Source organism: Panicum hallii, chromosome 1, assembly GCF_002211085.1.
Source record: "Panicum hallii strain FIL2 chromosome 1, PHallii_v3.1, whole genome shotgun sequence".
NCBI classification, from domain to species: Eukaryota; Viridiplantae; Streptophyta; class Magnoliopsida; order Poales; family Poaceae; genus Panicum; species Panicum hallii.
Window position 1 is genome coordinate 3,497,490 of NC_038042.1, and position 17,754 is coordinate 3,515,243.

The 17,754-nt window shown below is 46.1% G+C and overlaps 3 protein-coding genes across 9 annotated transcripts; all 3 read right to left on the reverse strand.

Annotated features, from left to right (window-relative positions):
* Window positions 1-1,344: 1,344 nt before the first annotated feature.
* Window positions 1,345-5,056, reverse strand: LOC112894610 (nuclear transcription factor Y subunit C-4-like). Of its 4 annotated transcripts, none has more exons than XM_025962385.1 (3): window positions 4,868-5,006; window positions 2,980-3,037; window positions 1,345-2,463 (listed from the first exon to the last, which is right to left on the reverse strand). In XM_025962385.1, exon 3 carries the CDS (start codon window positions 2,427-2,429, stop codon window positions 1,653-1,655), a length of 777 nt encoding a protein of 258 aa, XP_025818170.1. In that variant the 5' UTR covers window positions 2,430-2,463; window positions 2,980-3,037; window positions 4,868-5,006; the 3' UTR covers window positions 1,345-1,652. The 4 variants fall into 4 exon arrangements, with proteins under 4 accessions (XP_025818170.1, XP_025818162.1, XP_025818183.1 ...); XM_025962377.1 differs by having other exon boundaries at window positions 1,345-2,469; XM_025962398.1 differs by lacking the exon at window positions 2,980-3,037 and having other exon boundaries at window positions 1,345-2,469; window positions 4,868-5,056.
* Window positions 5,057-6,378: 1,322 nt separating this feature from the next.
* On the reverse strand, window positions 6,379-6,942 carry LOC112884829. The gene has a single exon (XM_025950430.1). It carries the CDS (start codon window positions 6,940-6,942, stop codon window positions 6,541-6,543), a length of 402 nt encoding a protein of 133 aa, XP_025806215.1. The 3' UTR covers window positions 6,379-6,540.
* A 1,684-nt stretch (window positions 6,943-8,626) lies between these two features.
* On the reverse strand, window positions 8,627-16,514 carry LOC112894047. Of its 4 annotated transcripts, none has more exons than XM_025961631.1 (15): window positions 16,008-16,269; window positions 15,727-15,863; window positions 14,768-14,977; window positions 14,361-14,411; window positions 13,974-14,104; window positions 13,766-13,882; window positions 13,549-13,671; window positions 12,741-12,796; window positions 12,423-12,592; window positions 11,688-11,741; window positions 10,826-10,935; window positions 10,255-10,368; window positions 10,042-10,167; window positions 9,657-9,720; window positions 8,627-9,050 (listed from the first exon to the last, which is right to left on the reverse strand). In XM_025961631.1, the coding sequence occupies exons 3-14, from the start codon at window positions 14,942-14,944 to the stop codon at window positions 9,693-9,695; spliced, it is 1,257 nt and encodes a 418-aa protein (XP_025817416.1). In that variant the 5' UTR covers window positions 14,945-14,977; window positions 15,727-15,863; window positions 16,008-16,269; the 3' UTR covers window positions 8,627-9,050; window positions 9,657-9,692. The 4 variants fall into 4 exon arrangements, with proteins under 4 accessions (XP_025817416.1, XP_025817424.1, XP_025817431.1 ...); XM_025961639.1 differs by having other exon boundaries at window positions 15,727-15,885; XM_025961646.1 differs by lacking the exons at window positions 15,727-15,863; window positions 16,008-16,269 and adding an exon at window positions 16,402-16,514.
* Between the last annotated feature and the right edge of the window lie 1,240 nt (window positions 16,515-17,754).

The window sequence follows — 17,754 nt, forward strand, 5'->3', positions numbered from 1 at the left end:
GAGCCGTGAGCCCATGACTATTTCCAGTTTCAGTCATGCCATTTTTTTCTCAAAAATAACCTTTGGATTTATTATTGATGTTTCTGTGTTGAATTTGACTTTTTCTTTCTGTTTTTTTTTCTTTCAGAAGTCGGTTGCTGTTGTTGCCAGTTTGAAGGTACTAGAGTTGTGCATCCAGTTGAAATTTACTGTGGAGGTTTCATGAATTTCGAGGAGATGGCTATAGGGAGACATATTGTCACCAAAAGCGTGGATCATCAGTCATGGGGCGCTATAGGTTACAGGAATAGTATAGAAATTGTTGTTACCATGGATTGATCATTTACTTCAAGCTAGCTTGCAACGTTATACGATTGCTCCAACCGTTGAAATCAGACTAACAGTAGAAGCAAGAGTATATTGTTGTTAGTGCCTCATACAAAAGTAATCGCTGCGTATGACATCCGGAAGCAACTAGTGAACACACCTGTGCATCTGTTGTGTGAAAATGGCCAAGATTTTGAAAAAGGGGAAAATTCATCAAAAAGCGTACTTTTTAAGTTCTGAAAAAAGTTAAAACTTGGTGCATCGTTTTGATATATCTTTTCACAAAAATTGAGGTTTAAACTCCTAGTTCAATTTAAATTCATATGAAAATCACAAACTTTGGGGGCTTTCCTGCGTCCGAGGCGGCAACAGCGCATTAGGCCATCTCCAGTGAATCATGGAATGACCTGGCAGTACATGGTCGACTCTTCCTCGTGGCAGAATAGCCGAATCTTGGCCCTATTTGTTTCAGCTTATGGCTGATTTTGAAAGGTCGATTTTAGAAAATTCAAAAGTCGGATGACTTTCAGAATCGAGACTCCTAGCTGATTATGAATTCTCGATTCTCGATTCTGAGAATCATCCAACTTTTAGATTTTCTAAAATCGAGCCTTCAAAATCAGCAATAAGCTGAAACAAACGGGGCTTTGTACAGTTCAAAGAATCCACCTCCAATTAAGTCGATGCATGGATGTTAAACAAATATACGTGTACAGCGAAACACACCTCCAGCGAGTGTGTACCTTGGAGAGAGAAATGAGAACTTTTTACTGCATGTGGCCCCACATGATGGTTCAGCACGACTAGAGAAGGAAGATGCATAGCATGCGTGGCTTATTCTTTTCCAGATGAATCGACTCACCACTGCTGATGCTCTTAGTACACCACGCGGCATCGAGGTCACTTTCTTACCTTTGTAAGAAAAACTCTTCAGAAAGACAGCTAGTTTCTGACAGTTTCCAGCGTCTCATATTTTTGCGAGTGTCAGATCAGGGAGGCAAGATCAAGATTCTTGCCAAGGAACTAGGAAGAGCACAATGGCCGGCAAAAGAGGCAAACACATAAAAGGGCCTCCATTGGCCCAGCAGTTCGAATATTCGATTAGACAGAAAATGGTAATCATACTACATTAGCTGCAAATCGCCTACCAAATCACAATCTTTTTCTAATGCTGTCATGGCAGCGTCGCGAGTTGAAACTACCATTAGGAAACTCTTTCCTAGTTAACGACAAATAACCGTCTCGGCCAGCAATCATGGGCACAATAACATAACCAAATCGTTTGTTTAGAGGCCTAGGTTCGGGATCATCATGCAAGGCTTAGCTGTATCATCTCTTAGCTACTTTCAGGCGGATCGTTGCTGCTGCTGCTCTTCAGGAGGCTCTTCCTCTTGCCCCTGAGGCTGCTGCCACATATACGTAACTGGGTGACCCTGCTGGCCACCATATATCATTCCACCTCCTGGTGGCATCTGCTGTGCTGTCATATAGTAATATGGTGGATAACTATCAGTCGTCGCCCCCACAGCAGGCGGCAACCCAACCCTTGGAAGCCCGAGTCCCTCTTCTTTCATTTCATCCCTAGGAATTATGTCCACCAGGAAGTCATATATGTCAGTCCTAGTGATGGCAGCTGCAATGTCATTCTTCTGTAAGGTCCGGCGCTTGTTCTCTTCTGTGTGCATCCATGATCTCAATGTCAGCTCCAATATGAATACCTCACATGCCTTCGCAAAGACAACAGGAGCTTCTGCAGAGATCATCCGCACATCCTCATCAGCCTTCATTATCTTCTTTATCCTTGCAAGTGGCAAGGTGTGGTTCTTGAAGTCAGTTGTCTGCTCGATCTCATCCATCTGGGTAGTCCAGAACTCTCTGAGCTGCTGCTGTTGCTGTTGCTGCAGTTGTTGGTGAAATTGCTGAGCTTGTTGGTAGACCATCTGGTGCTGAGCACTGAGTTGAGCCGGATTGGGGAATGGTGCTGCTGGCTGTGAGCCAGGAGGAACAACAGCAGGAGCTCCAGGTACCATTGCTGGAGGCGCATAGGCAGCGGCAGCAGGATAAGCTTGTGATCCACCAGTAGCAACACCCATCACAGGCTGCGGCTGTGAGGATGGTTCCATGGAAGATCTTGTTTGTCCAAAATCAATGACCGTCCTGACCCTTGGAAAACAATTACAAATTTGGTCAGTTGATTTTTTTTCCATCCAGATCAAACAGAAAGATTACAAAATTACAGGTTATAACAATTGTAGAAGACAAAAATCATATTGCAGGTTATAAAACTATTGAAATTCTCAAATCCACGTAGATGAATGTGAATGCCTTTTACTCCGCTTGAATGCAGCAAATAATCCGACTGAAGGAACAAAAAGATGCTTGCTTGCAAATGTCATCTTAAGGACAAATTCATCTTATCAACTGCACTGATGCTAGCTCATGAAGATAACATTTCATCTTGATGGTTGATATCAATATCACAAACACAAAGGAACCGAACGAACATAAATACTGATACATGAATACTCAGAACAAGTGAAATCAGAAGGGACTTATGATCATAAAATACAAAGAAAACAGTACACCGTAAAGCAGACAAGAATCAATAAAAATCAGAACACCTATTAACTTGTTGTTAACTCCCTATAATGCATGACAGGAAGGCAAAATTACCTTTCATGCTCCCATTTTCAATAATCTAAAAGTTGGTATTTGCACAACCAGCGAGCCCCTGCCAGTATTGGTCAAATAGGTTATGGACAAATGCAAAAGTATCTAACTTCCAGACTGTTACAACAAGGCAAGTTGCATGGATCAACAGCATGAATAATGCAGAAGTTCAGAGTGACATACAGTACAGGTACATTGTACAGAAGTACAGACTACAACGATAATCAAGGTATGCAAGTCCAAGCAGATCTCATAGTCATAGATCAACAAGAAAAGCACATAGCCTTACACTTTCAGTTAGGATCCCCCACACATGGTATTGGTGGCTATTTAATTCCATCTAAATTAGTAAATTTGTGGATTTTCTATTTATGCTAACCAAAAGGGAGTCCAAATTAAGGTTATGACATACCCATATGCCAGACTTGTAAAGTTAAAATGATGTCAAGCTGAAGTTACGTGCAAAAGACTAGTACACTAATCAAGACAATGCAGGGAAAAACAACAGGCCTACAACAAAACAACATAGCTTACATATATGAACTTTGATGATGGAAAGACAATTTAGTTAGATGGGCCACTTTATCACTAAGTCTGTTTACAGAAAGCCAATACATATATAAAGTTTTCATAATAATCTCTCTTCACTAGCAATTTCCAAAAATCAAATTTAGTATGTTCTACAATTAAGCTTAAGCTGGACTGCAACTGCCTAAATAGTACTTTTTCGATAATGCGGTGACCAGGTATTGGCTTGAGTGGAGTAAAGTTGACATGAGTCTTGTCAACATGACATGGTCATGGCACTGAGAATAACTCGACGTCTTCACAAAAAAACAGATTCAGTTGATGCATGGGAACAAAAGTTTACCTATAAATTAAGAGTTCTAAATTGTGAATGGGAGGGAGCACATCCTAAAGCTACTACCATGTCGAAGATCGAACTACAACTCTAGAACCAAATTAATTACCCCATCTAAGCAGGTTGCAGAAATGTAACCCACTGCAATCTGGATTAGCACTTCATAGAGACAATTTGCATAGCAGGATGACCAGTGGCACCATCACTGCTGCTGCCACCACTGATGACTCTATCCCATGGCCAGAGGGGAGAGAAAAGACCCACCACTTAGCCCTAAATCCTCGATATCAGGGTGAGAAAGGTAGCTTGCTATGCATTGCATGCCTAACAGATAAGGAAACCAGCACATAGTGCACCAATGCCATTTTCATTCAATTATTTATTTTAAGAAAATTAGTATGCATCCTAACACGCAGAACAGGTACAAAATGCTGCCGTTAAGAGAATTATAGCTCCAACAGAATATCACCATATCTCTCGCCACAAGCATGATTCGACAGCTGAAAGGAAAACTCCCTAATCCTGACGGTTCATGAGCAAACAAATGATGAGAGCATCATAGTATCAGGCCTACGCACTACTCAACAGGATAAATCTGAAACTGGCATGAGCACAACATGCACCCGTCGTCAAATAAGGTGCCTAGAGCCGCAACACCAACACCAATACACTAACATAAACTCTTGTACACATCACTAAAGCACAAGCACAGGAGACAGGACCAAAGCTCAGCTCAGCTGCTCTGGAGGCTGCAGACGAGTCAACCCTCTTCTTCCAAGAACGCGCGCGCAATTTTCAGAGCATCAGTACTCTATTTTTAGAAGTCAACCCATGTCCAAACCAATTGAAGCAGGGGCGGAACCAGCATAGGACATGGGTGTACACATGTACACCCGACTTTTGCAAAACGAAATCGAAGATAGTAGGTAATATATGGTAACTGGATTCAGATCCGAATACAAATAGTTTTGTTAGGGTTTGGGGTGCTCCGTCTCGCACAGCAGAAGGAAAGGAAAGGGGCGGGCATACCTGGTGGATGCTCGTCGCCGGCAAAGGGCTGGGCGAAGACGTGACAAATGGCGCCGCCGCTCGCCCAGTCGTCGCCGCCCGGGAAGGAGGAGCAAGGGAGGAGAGAGTCCGAGGGAAGGGAAAGGTTTAAGAAACAAAAGGAGGCGAACCTGACTGTGGCCCTGAGGGAGAGCCCTGAGCGGGAGGGGGCTGTCAATGAGCCCAGCTCCAGCGAGCCTGCCACGGTGCCACCTCAAGACAGACCAGGCAACTCCCTAGCAGCCAGCATTGATGATAGATTTGAAAACGCACCTATAAAAAAATAATTTAATTTGATAAATAAAAAAAAAGAAGCTGAAAAGAGATTCGTATGTAGATATTTAGTCTTATTATTTTATACTCATTTTAGTTTATACGACACAGTAGTTCCCTAGTCAAAGGAATACTCTAGCCCCTCACTATACATTATTTTAACTCTGGCCGCCATCCCTCAACGAGGGAGATGAACAGAGCACGATGACACCCTCCTGTGACGCTACACATCCTATCCACGCACGATGAATAAATTTGGCTCCTCCTGCCCTCCACCACCGCCGGAGATAAAAGATAGATGTAGTTTAGTAGGCGACGAGGGGAGGGAGACCTACAGGAGAGCAGGTGCAGCTATAACTTGTGCTTGCACCACCGGCAGACATTCATCGGCGGCAAGCGGAGCGGACATGGCAAGCATCATCCGTCCTCGGGAGGAAGATGGAGGAACGAGGTTGGAAGGTGCAAACATGGAATAACGAGGGGTCTATTAAAATTAGATAGAAGGATTTTTATAAATATTTAGCGCGATCCGAAATAGAGGGTTATATGTAAAATGTTAGATTATGATTAATAATTATGATCCAAATAAGGAATTTTATAAAAAATATTGGTGTGATCCGAATGACAGGCTAATGTGCAAATTTTGTTGACCGCCGTCTGTAGGCAATATGGACCGTTGGATCTTATATCTGCGGTCTGGATTGAGCTACAGCAGCGACACCACGGTCTCGAGGCTACGGTGGCCGCTCGCCGGCGGCCGACGCCCGGCGTCGAAGGCGGGAGCCTCGGAGGCCTCCGCTGCGCCCCTGCTCCATGTTGAGAGCATGCTCGATGTGAAGGTGTCTCAGAAATCCACAGGCTTCGGCGGAGGATGGCGGTCTGGCAGCGGCGGGATCCCTGTGCCGCGTCCGCCGCAGTACTCGCGGACCTGATCCGCTGCCACCCGATTAGGGGAGAAAGGCAACGACGTGGCGAGCCGAGCCTTCTTCCTCCCCCTTCTCTCGATGCCATGCCATCATCTGGTTCCACCGCAGCACCGGAGAAATGGATTAATGGAGGCCGACGACGGCCGGTGTAGCTGGTGCGCCACTAGCGGGAACGGCGTCAAGGGCGCTCTGGCCGGCTCTGGTGCGGCGCGATGGATGCGCAGACATACGGCAGCCAGCGCTGCGGTCAGCAGGCAGCAGCTCAGAGCTCGGAATTTTTTGCACACCTGAACAGAGTAGCAACTAGCCAGTAGCTGGAGCAAGAGTACTTTGCTAGTGTGACGAGAAAGCAAGAATCGCTCGGACAGCAGGATGATGAAGTGTGTGTATTTACAGGGACAGCAGGATGATGCAGCAATCAACCTGCCCAGTGCCCACGCTAACATCCATTTTGTTCTAGCTTGTCGCGACTGCTGCTGGAGCAGCGCCGGCGGGGACCGCGCCGGCGCCGGCGGACGACGACGACGCGGGTACGAGCACGAAACGGGAGGAGAAGGAGCAGCTGTAGTAGCCGCGCGCGGCGTCGCCGTCGCCGTCGCAGCCGCCGAGGTCGAAGTTGCGCGCGTAGCTGAGCGGGTCGTACTGGCACGCGCGCCGGCGCGGCTGCGTCGAGGACGAGGCGGCGCGCAGCGCCCGCCTGCCCCGCCCCCGCAGGCGCCGCACCAGCCGCGCGAGCCCGAGCCCGCAGCCCCCGCCGCCGCCGATGCCGCAGCACCGCCGGCCGGGCGCCGGCGCGGCCACCGCGCCGCCGAGCCGGCACGGCGCCGGCGCAACCGCCGCGCAGCTGCCTTCCGCCATCGCCGCGCCCACGATTCTTCTTGGTGTGGTGGGTGTATCAGAGTGGCGCCGGCGCCGGGCGCACGCGGAGACGAGCGGGAGTGGGGAGTGTTCTTGGTGGGAGGGTAGGTGGTGCGTCCCGTCCCGCCCGCGCGGCCGTGTTCGCGATTTATAGGGCGTCCACTTAATCGCTCGCTCCGATTAGGGTGTGCGCTCGCCTCGCAGGCTGAGGCTGCGTCAGCGCGGCCATGAACCGGATCACGCGCGTGGTGATCGGCCGCCAGCAACAGGATCCCGCGGCGATCAGCATTGTCGTTTCACGGCGTGCCAAGCATTTCGAAGATGCTGGCCGACGCTGCCGTCAGCTTGGCGCGTGCGGCGCGCCGTTGGGCTGTCCGCTGTCCATCCATCCGGCCGCGACTCGACTGCGGATCTGAGGGGACGAAAACGGTGGGCCGGCACGCCGGACGCCCGGACGGGGGAGGCATGCCGTCATGGGCGCTCCTTGTCGTCGAGCAGAGCGTGACACGGCGGCACGTCGTGCGCCCGCACCCGCTCGCCTCCGCCACCAGCAACGGCCGCCAGCCGGCCTCCCATTCCCATCCAGCCTCGAAGCCCCGCCCTCCCTCTCTCCCCACTAGCATTCCCCGCTGCTCGGCGCAGACCATCCTCGCGTAGTCACGCGTCGCGCTACCATTAATCACCTCGCCTCCCCATCAGCCGCGATGCGATGCAATCCGAGTTTGGCGCTCCATCCATAGATCAGCCACGGGACAGCGGCAACATTCCCCTCGAGATTCCGACGGTCTCGTCTCATCTCTCCGAGCAAGCAGACTTGCTCTGTGTCTACTAGCGAGCAGGGAGCGCGCGTGTGAGAGGGCGCACGTGCTTGCCGGTTTCAAATGGACGAACGGGTCCGATCGATCCGCCGGACGCAGACGATCCGGTAGCTTGGATTTGGGTTCAACTGGAACCCGAAGCACAAGGGCCGGGGGATAAAAAGAAGAGAGGAGCCTTGCTTAAAGCGAACGGCTCCATGATTAAAAGCTCCGGCGCCTTGTGCCCTTGTCCACAAGTTCCTGCAGGCTGCAGTGCAGTGGGGGCGCGAGCGACAAGATTGCCGTCACGCCGTGGATCATCTAGCCTACTAGCCCCGGCACCATGCTGGTGAGTCACGCTCACGTTTTCACGACCGTGTGCAACGTGCTCACGGTACGTGGTGCTCCTAGCTCTAGCAGTACAATACCTGCTACTAATCGGGAATCTGCCATGCTTGCTTTGGATGCTCCTTGGGCGACTGCTGGTGTGGTGAACCACCGGTGAGTGACATCCATCAGTTCGATCATCACGTGCCTGCACGGTTCGATTTGGCACGTACCGGCTCATTGCGAACAAACCGTAAAGCCACACGACGTGACGGGTAAAAAAAAAATGCATTGGAGTGAGGCCGAATTGGGGCAGCCGTCCATCTACGGATCTACCCCGGCTGTGCAGGAATCTCACGAGTTCAGCTAGATTACAATGATACGTACCTCGAACAATCAGATGGAGTCAGCAGCAGATCTGGCAGTTGTGAATACAGTTGGTGGTATGGCATTCCTCGGCTTTACTGAGGACTCGGGACCAGTGGTAACATGTCTACGTCCAGGGCTTTGACGGCATCTGGGATCAATCGTCGTCACAGGAGGAGAGCTACATACAGTCCTGGAGAATCTACATTTGTTCCGCAGCAACTGGCATGTTTCACCATCTGTAACAACCTAGCACACATACGTACTATGGAGCGCGGGTGATTGTACATTTTTACAAAAGGCTTTGTCCTCTAATGAGTTCCTATACAACAAAAAATTGCAGTTTACAACACAGCAAAAGGTGGACAGAACAGGATTACGACCTTTGGCATATACCGAGGGTAAAAGGAAAAGGAACCAAATGGAACAGAAGCATGGTGCATTCCATGAGAAGGGGGCGGACGGCCAAAATATATCAGGATTGACAGCCCCTGTTGCCCTGTACCTCATCATGTAGTTCATGCAAAGCGCGTTGCTTGTCGATGCTGAACCCTCGGGAGGGGATCTGAAATTTGGCAACAGCATCGTTGAGCATTCATAAATGATCCTCGGAAGAACCTGCAATTTGGTGAAAACGATAAGCAGATGGTATAGATGGACAGAGTGGTGTCCAGATCATCTCATTTCACTGTTGCTATCGCATTCATTGATTGACTCGGTAGATAATTAGGGTCTATAAAAGGCATTCTTGCTATAATGCACTCCAACTGGTGCTCACTCTGGTATCTAAAGAAAGAAAGTTAACTGTCCTTGTTTCAAGCTCATTACCCAAGTCACCATCCAATTTCCTAGCAGCTGATGTAGGCACATAGCAAACAGTTCGGTGCACAACTTTACTATGCAGCACAGAGTAGATGGTTTGACATAAATGAAAGCTAATCAAGCCATATGGTATTCAAGGAAATGGAGCAGGATAATCTATCATTTCAAAATGTCTGCTTGTTCTGCAACCACCCAACAAGGAGGCAAATTCTTATGTAGAGCAATAATAAATTAATAATACCTCAGAAATCTCAGCATAAATTGATAAGTGACAGTTGTACTATAGTACCATACCTCCCGGATTTTTTTATAGATCAAGCAAAAAAATTTGCATAATTTGCTAAAAAAATTCGTGAATAGAAATATGTAATTGGGAAAATGGGCTTGGAATGGAGTCAATACCTTCAGTAACAAAAGATGGAGGCATATCAGACAACCTCACAAAATACAGCAGCTACTATTCTCCCTGAAAATGTTTACAGTTTACCGGCATGATCAGAAATGTGCAGACCGAGAACATTGATACAATTGCTAAGTGCTAATATGGTCATGAAATGATAGTCCGAGGTCTAAAATTGCTTGCATTTATAGACATGTTAGAATCAATATTGAGGTTAATGAGGCTATGGCACGTTAGAAAAATTGTATGCCAATATTACTCATTAGCACAATATTGGCTGACTACTCAGTTACACAAGTTTTGATGGAGCCCAAATCTCATTTTAGGCTAAAAGATTCATTGGGGGAAAATGCCAAGCAAAGTGTCAAACAAAAAGCACAAGCGTACTTCTTTGGGTCGTGATACAGTGCTAATGCCTCCAAGAATTGGTTCCACAACGGACCAGTCTCCTGAAGGCTAACATTCTCTGGTCCCCCGAGGTAAGCTTGGACAATGAATTCATAGCTTTGTTCCCTGAACAAAGAATGCACCAGCTTTTAGTAAAGCAATGGTTCATAGATCCACTAAGATGAATATAGCTTTTCATAAGATTCGACTAACCTTCCTTCATAGCGTGACAACCATGCCAAGTAAGAAGCACCAAAGTACATTGATGCAAAAGGATTGTAGAGATCATCCACAGATATCACTGTATACGCCCTGTAGCCACAATCTCTGTGCATTTAAAGGAAAGTACAGGTAAATTTGCATGGATATTTATATAATACCCAGAGCAGTGAAAATTTTGCTTCCAAACAACCAACTATCCTAGTGCTTAGTTATTGTTTCAGTTAATTCGCAGATAATACATACTATTATCTGACTTCTGAACTTATGAACATAATTCTTGTATTCAATATTATACTGATCACTATGTATGTACTTATGGAATTGTATAGGGCAACACTGAAGTTCAACTACCTATGACATTGCATTACTGCGAAGATGCATACATGGAAAAAGTAACACGGACTGGTAAAACAAAAGGGAGTTTCCAGTATGTTGGGATGAGCAGTGCAATTCAAAACGAGAAGCTCTTACGAATTCCAGATTAGCTGAGCATATCTTTTTAGAGACAGTTTGCAACTTCATGGCTAGTGAAAGTATAAGCTAGAGACGATATTATACTTGCCTGGAAAGCCATTCAGCAGTAGGGTAGTCTATTCCCATCAATCCAGTCCGGGTACTTACTCCATGAACAAAGCGCATACTGCAGACCTCTGCAAGTGCCGCAAGAGCTTCCTGTGCAGATCCCAACAATCCAATCAGTATTAGTTCATAATGCAGGAGTCCATGAAACTGAAATTCTAACAATGTACTACTGTTAGTGGGACACTGTTTTGAAAATCAGTAACTCCAACTCAACTGATCACCCCACCTAGTAGTGATTACACATAGGTTAATACAACTGGCTTTTTCAACTCAAAATAATTATTATATTTATTAGTTTTATAGGGAGACATGACAAGGTGATTGGCATGTGCCTTTAAGCTCATTTACATAATATTCAAATATTTATAGCGTAAGTAAGATAAAGGAAGTATTCTGGTAAATAACTAGCACATGCATCAGTATCAAATAATTTTGCATGACTGAAGACCCAAGATACAGTGAGCATAGCATGTATTATGATGGATACTCATGCTTGAATAATAAGTATATGCCTTTAATATAATACAATTAAAAAAAAAAATCTCTCAGAGCTAAACTATGCTGCATGACAGATGTTTTGGTTGCAAAAGCATTTTCATATTTTGCTATATAAAGAAATCACACTACATTAATATAAACATGAGCAGTTGTTTGGTTTTTGGGCACGGTTTTTCCTAAGAACTGGGCCAATTCCTTTTCTTCTAATAAGTTCAGCGGCAATGCTCTTGCCGCCCTTTCGAAGAAATCATGCTATTCAAGAGGTGGTATCTTTTATCAAATTGATATATGGCATACATTAACCGCTAGAATAACATGCAATGGCTTATCTGTCCGAAACTTACTGGTTTCGATCCTCTTGTGCCCAAATGGCGTGATATGATTATTTCAGCAACAGCCTGAAATCATAATTCAGAATTGGACAAGTCTGAGATAAAGGGAAATTTTACGTATCGGTAGCAAATTCACCAGTGTGATAATAAATAGTGTTACTGTCACATAAGAAATGAGGTGATGATACTTAAATGAACATTAGAAATGTTCCTCTGAACAATATTTGGTCATGGCACTTGGAATCACATGATAGGGAAGTGTATAGCAAGCAAATGTTGAGGCTTTTAAGTTTTCAACTTTTTCAGACTTGTAAATACCAAAATATTAACAAACTGCTTTCAGGATGCGCTAAAGATATAATGAGGGAACAGCTGAAAACCAGCTGCATACTTAGAGACTTGGCCATAAAGAAATGTCTGAAGTGCACGGTTAAGCAGCAAACAACTATGCCTATGCTGCAGCACTGGCTATGCAAAATAATACAATATTCTGTTACATGCAATCCACGTGAAAGGTGGCATCAAAGCCGTAATTTACTAGGTCAAGAGTTTAAGTAGTCAAGTTCAGTTTCTGTGATCTCCCAACTATCTATACTTTATAAATCTTAAAGCTGAACTTTTAGCAGTGTAAGCAAAAGTTGCTGTACTCCTGAGCTTCTTAATGATACTTTGTACAAAAACACATGCTATTAAATATTTTAGAACAGAGATGCAGAGGTTATTGCAAATGTTTATAACCAGATTTACCTTCACCTCCACGCGAGAAAGGTAAGGCCTCTTCTTTGCATCATGGGAGAATCGTACATTTCCACGTCGCTCACCAGATTTTGTCCACTCCTTAGACACATCAGGATGCTTCCACATTGCATCCATATCAGCCTCTGATACCTTGGAATCCCAATATATCAACTGCGCTTCTGACTCAAAAATGATGACTATATATTAGTTTGGTTAACTTTTTGTGTGTCAGAAGAAGACCATATGTAATTAGTTTTGTGCATAACTAAATACTACATGAAGCTCAAGCAAGAAAATTAAGAAAAAATAACAAAGCAAAAATGTAACCTGTGCCTGATAAACTTTCTGGGCCAGAAGTGAGCTCATTGCAAATTTCTGGTTGTCTGCCAAAAAACAGTGAGAAACAGTCTGTCAACAGGGTCAAAGGAAATTTATGAAAGTGCACAGATGAAGCTGGATATAAGTTCAAGCTTCAAACAAAGGCATAGCTTTATCTGCAAAAGAATCACATCTGGACTTTAATTTGTTGTGTGGTTTCTATTGCAGTAAGATAAATTGGTATGTAATGGGATGTAGGGAGTTTTAAGGCCATGAAAGGAAAATTTTAGATGACATAGAATCCATGTAGCCTGAAGTTCTGAATATATCAGTTAGGTCTATTTCATGATGCAGTCATTCATGAAAAAAGAACTTCTTAAAAACTGCTTAGCTCATGAGCTTAACACTCATGTCAGATGAACAGAAATGATCTTGATGTTCTGTGTAGGTTACTCTATTCCATTATAATAGTAGAATGATATATAGCAGCATTCTTCTTTTTTGTGATAACAAGGATGTATAGTAGCATTTAAGTCTTTAATAACATTTTTGTGAACTAAAATACTTTTTTTGTGGACTTGTGAACTAAAATATTGTTGGGGTTTCAACTTGACATGAATCCTACTGCAGGCTAAATACTGTCAAATATGTCAAGTTGGGCATGGGGCCCTTCTTTGGATGATCACACCAATCTTCTCCCAACTTGGGCCAACTAGTTTCGCACATAAGTCGAGCTCTGTAAAACTGGTCCTTCATGCGCCACAAGTGCTAAGATAAATAAATTCATGATACGGAAGTAGGCCATTAAGAAAAACACCTTATAGACAACAAGCTCTCTTTCACATAAAGATAACGCTGGAAAATGGGAGAAGTTGATTTGTGAGAAGCCTTCTTTTTGCCGCCCTTATATGCTCTAACAACAAATTCTTCAGTTCTTTGTCTGCAGCATTTGTAAGATATAATTGCATCTTAACTTTTGAAAGATTGGAGATGATAATATCAGCAAAACATGGTGTACCAAGTGAAATGCATACTTATCATCACAAGAGAAGAGCCATTTCGCATAAGCAGCACCAAAGTAGACATTTACAAGAGGCCAGTAGAGCAAATTGGTATTATCTTCAATGTTATAACTCTTGTAACCCAGTTCCCTTGGCAACAACGAAGATAATAGATTTAGTCTCAGAACATAGAAGGAAAAGATTGTAATTAAATTGTATTAACCGAGTTTTTGATGATTACCTTCCAAGCCATTGAGCAACTTCAGGTGCCACCTGCATTATCCCGACCTTGGTCTCTTTTGTCTTGCGATCGTAGGTATCTACAAAGAGTTTCCTTCCACTTGCAATTTCCGCAAGTGCACCTATCATATACTGCACGAGAAGAAAGTCAAGCTCAGCAACTCGACAAGGATACATACCGCTCTACCAGTAACAAGGTATCTGGATATTATCTATACTTTGTCTCACAGGATTTGTTTACTATTATCTTCTGACTCAAGAGAACCATAACAGACAATGTGTTGTGACAATAAGGTAACATGCAGTTGTACTCATTGTTGGTCATGATGACTAAGAAAAATAAAGGAAGTGCAAATAGTGGTTGAACATAATGAAATTGAAACAATACCGGGTCCAGTTGTGATTTGAAATGTCTATGAATGGTGATTGCAGCCACTGCCTGAAAGAATCAATGGATGTACACAAGAATAAGTATAAAGCCACAGTTGCATAAAGAACAAATGGAATTTGAATAACGAATACCCCTTGTCATCTATTTTCAAACTTATTTCAAACAGCTTTGCAGTAAAAACTCCTGACCAATAACACTCAGTGAACACTTTGTTAAATATAGCAAAAGAAAACAAGATGTCTGCAACTAAATTCACACTGTTGATAGTTTCTGCCTTCAGCAAATTGAGTGAAAATTTGGTAGCCACTACTGGTATGTGATCATTTATTTAGCAGGTTCCAATACGATTTCCATTATTCTGGAGTTACCACTACCAAGATTACTGAACTCAAGTGACCACTCACCATCATTTCAGTTTGTGTGAGATATGCCTCACCATCAGGGTCCCGTGAGAGATGAACTTTCTGTCCCTGCTCTTCCCCAGCATCAGTCCACTCTTTACTTACAACAGGATCTTGCCACATTAATCTCATATCCTCTGGATCCAAGCAGTCGTCCCAATATTTGAAGCTTATTGCCATTTTGTACTGGTCAGTAGATGTTTATGTTGATGTCTGTTGAAAAAGAAAGAAAAAGCGGTTAAAGTTGGCATACCATATCTTATTTTGGTTTAAGTTAAACGAAACCCGATGCCCCAATCTGCATTATGTTCTGGACTAACGTGGATGGTGAAAATGGTTTTAGATTTTGAGCAGGAAATTGTGATGGATATTTTGCATAAAGCTGATGACCGGATAACCATGAAAGAGTCTGCGATCATCGCACACTAATAGGTATCAAGAGCAATCATGTTTCCACAAACCAAAATATGCATTTTCAGATATCTGGCAACTGGCATCGTCTGACAAAAACACGTGAACATAAAACATGAAAGCAAACAATTAACAGCTGACAGAAAACAGGACACAAAAAACAAACATGAATTACATGATACCAGATGAGCGTCCAGACTTCAACTCACCGACATGGAATGAAACATTCAGAATTTGGCATACCAGACCGAAACCTGAACAATTGGACGGAGCTACACGCTATAATGTGGTACGGTAAACGGGCCAGCCCCCCTAAAATCTGTGAAAGACCCACACAATGTTCGAAATGATGATCTAATCGGCCGAAAAGGGCTCAACATGCACACATCACTGCAAGCTCTCCCGCCGCAACAGAACATTAAGCATCAGACTTCGCGACAGAGGCGAGAAACCGAATCCAGCTCCGACGTTTGCACAACGCCACAGCATCCGTAAGGGAAAAAAGAACTCAAACTATGAGAACCACACGCAATGCGAACAGGCCGCCGTACCTGCCGAAACGTACGTAGCGTCACGCACACGCCGCGCAGCGAGACCACCGGAGCAGCAACGACGGCATGCCCCGGCCCGCATTGGCATCACCAGCGCTCCCACCAAACAGAAGGAACGCGCGAGCAGCAAGCATTCCCTGCAATAGCGCGCCTCGAAATCTAATCGGAAAAAGAAAAGCTGTAAACGATTCCCCCCAAAACAGACCTCGCTCCCTCTCCCTAAATCGACGAGGAGGCCGGGGGGGAAAAACAATCGAGGCGGTGCCGCGAATGGAGCTCACCGGTGCGCCGGCGCGCGGGGTCGCGAGGCGGTTGGGGAGATCCCCGCCACGGGCGCCTCCCGAAGCTCGGATCCGGCGGGGGATTCGGGAGGCGCGATGGCTTGGCGGGATGGGGAATCGCCGAATCGGCCGGGGAGGGAGAAGGGGGCGCGTGAATTGGAAGAGGGGAAGGGAGGGATGGGTGGCGAGCGGGACGTTTAAATGTGGGGGCGCGGCGCGGGGACACGTGGCGGGCAGCGAGCCGCCGCCCCGGCCCCGTGGCTGCCTGGCTGGTGGGTCTGTCTGCGCCTTTCGGATCGGTGAGATCACCCGCATCGCGTCGGGTGGAAGCGAAGGCGTTGCTGGGTCGTCTCATCTGGTCCTGATCTCTCATGCTAGTTGGAGGAGTACCAACCTGTGATGATCTCGTTCGTGGACAGGACCAGCTGACACGTTCCGAGTGGCGTTGCACCCCACACACGGCCGAGACATCAGAGAAAGCATGGGCCCCGTCGGTGCACCAGCCTTGCACGGCGCCCGCACCGCTCAAACCATGCCCTTCTCATGCGCAGCCGCGCCTCAACCGCCGGCCTCCCTCCCGGAAAGCCATGTTCGACGTCACTGCAGCCCGTTGCAGAACCCCCAGGGCGCGGAGGTCTCGAGGCCTTTCCCGGCCCATTTCCAAAGCTGCCGGGCAGCGACTGCACTCGCTCGCTCACGCCTCTGATTAGGCTCTGCGATGAAGACACCCCTGTACAAGCTACTGGTGGTTAAAACGAACGGCCTTGTCCTGATGGTTCATAGTCGCCATCGACCGACCGGCACATGTGGAGCACTTTTCTCGTAGCGATCGGGTGGGAAGCGAATCTGCTGCCATCTTTCTTTCTTTTCCCTGCTCTTTTGCGCAGAGCAAGGGCGACCGGTGCTGGTGCTTTTCTTATTACCAGGTCCTGATTCTAGCGGGGGAAAGGGAAATGCTATGCGTGGGCAACCAAGCACGAATTTGTTCTAATGAATTTGCCTGTCTGCTTTCGCTGAAGGTGACATCCCACTGCACGCCATGAATACTTCCAAATTGCTACGTCTGTTTCCCAGCTTAGACCTGATGGCTGATGGTGCGGGCCTCAGCTCTCAGGCAATCGAGGGTCAAGAACCGATACCCCATCTTAGCGAGCACCCTACATTACAAGCTAGTTAGCATTGCTGTTGTGAATCCAGAGTCCACACAAAAACGATAACAACAGCAAAGCAACTAAAGCCTGCATCCCTGAACCAAAGGCGTGCTCCTCCATGCATCTTGGAATTGTTACTACGAAGAAGTAACAGTTCAGGCTCCCAGTGCGTTTAACAGGTACTGGCACTCCATGCTTGTGCTCCAAAAATGGACCAAAAGATGTCGGTGTCTGCGAGCAAAGCCCAAACCCTAGGTGTCCACTCAGAAAAAAAGTAATCACCAAACACGCGTGAGAGGAGAACAAGGCGAAATCGAAATCAATCTGGGGCGGTGGACGGCGTCGATGCCGTCAAAGGGAGCCGCATAGAGCCGTACAGACGAATGGGAATTCATCTCCGTTCTCAATAATCAAAGCCTGATGGGGCCCTTGATTGTCTTTACCGGGGTGGTTGGGAGCATATTAGGAGCCCAGAGTCTCGGAGGTTTGGTGGGGGTAGGCGACGCACACAAGCGCAGCAGAGAAGAGAGGGCACGTGAAGGAGCCCCGCGCCGCGGCGATCGCACGGGCACGGGCGCGACCGCCACCTACCGCCC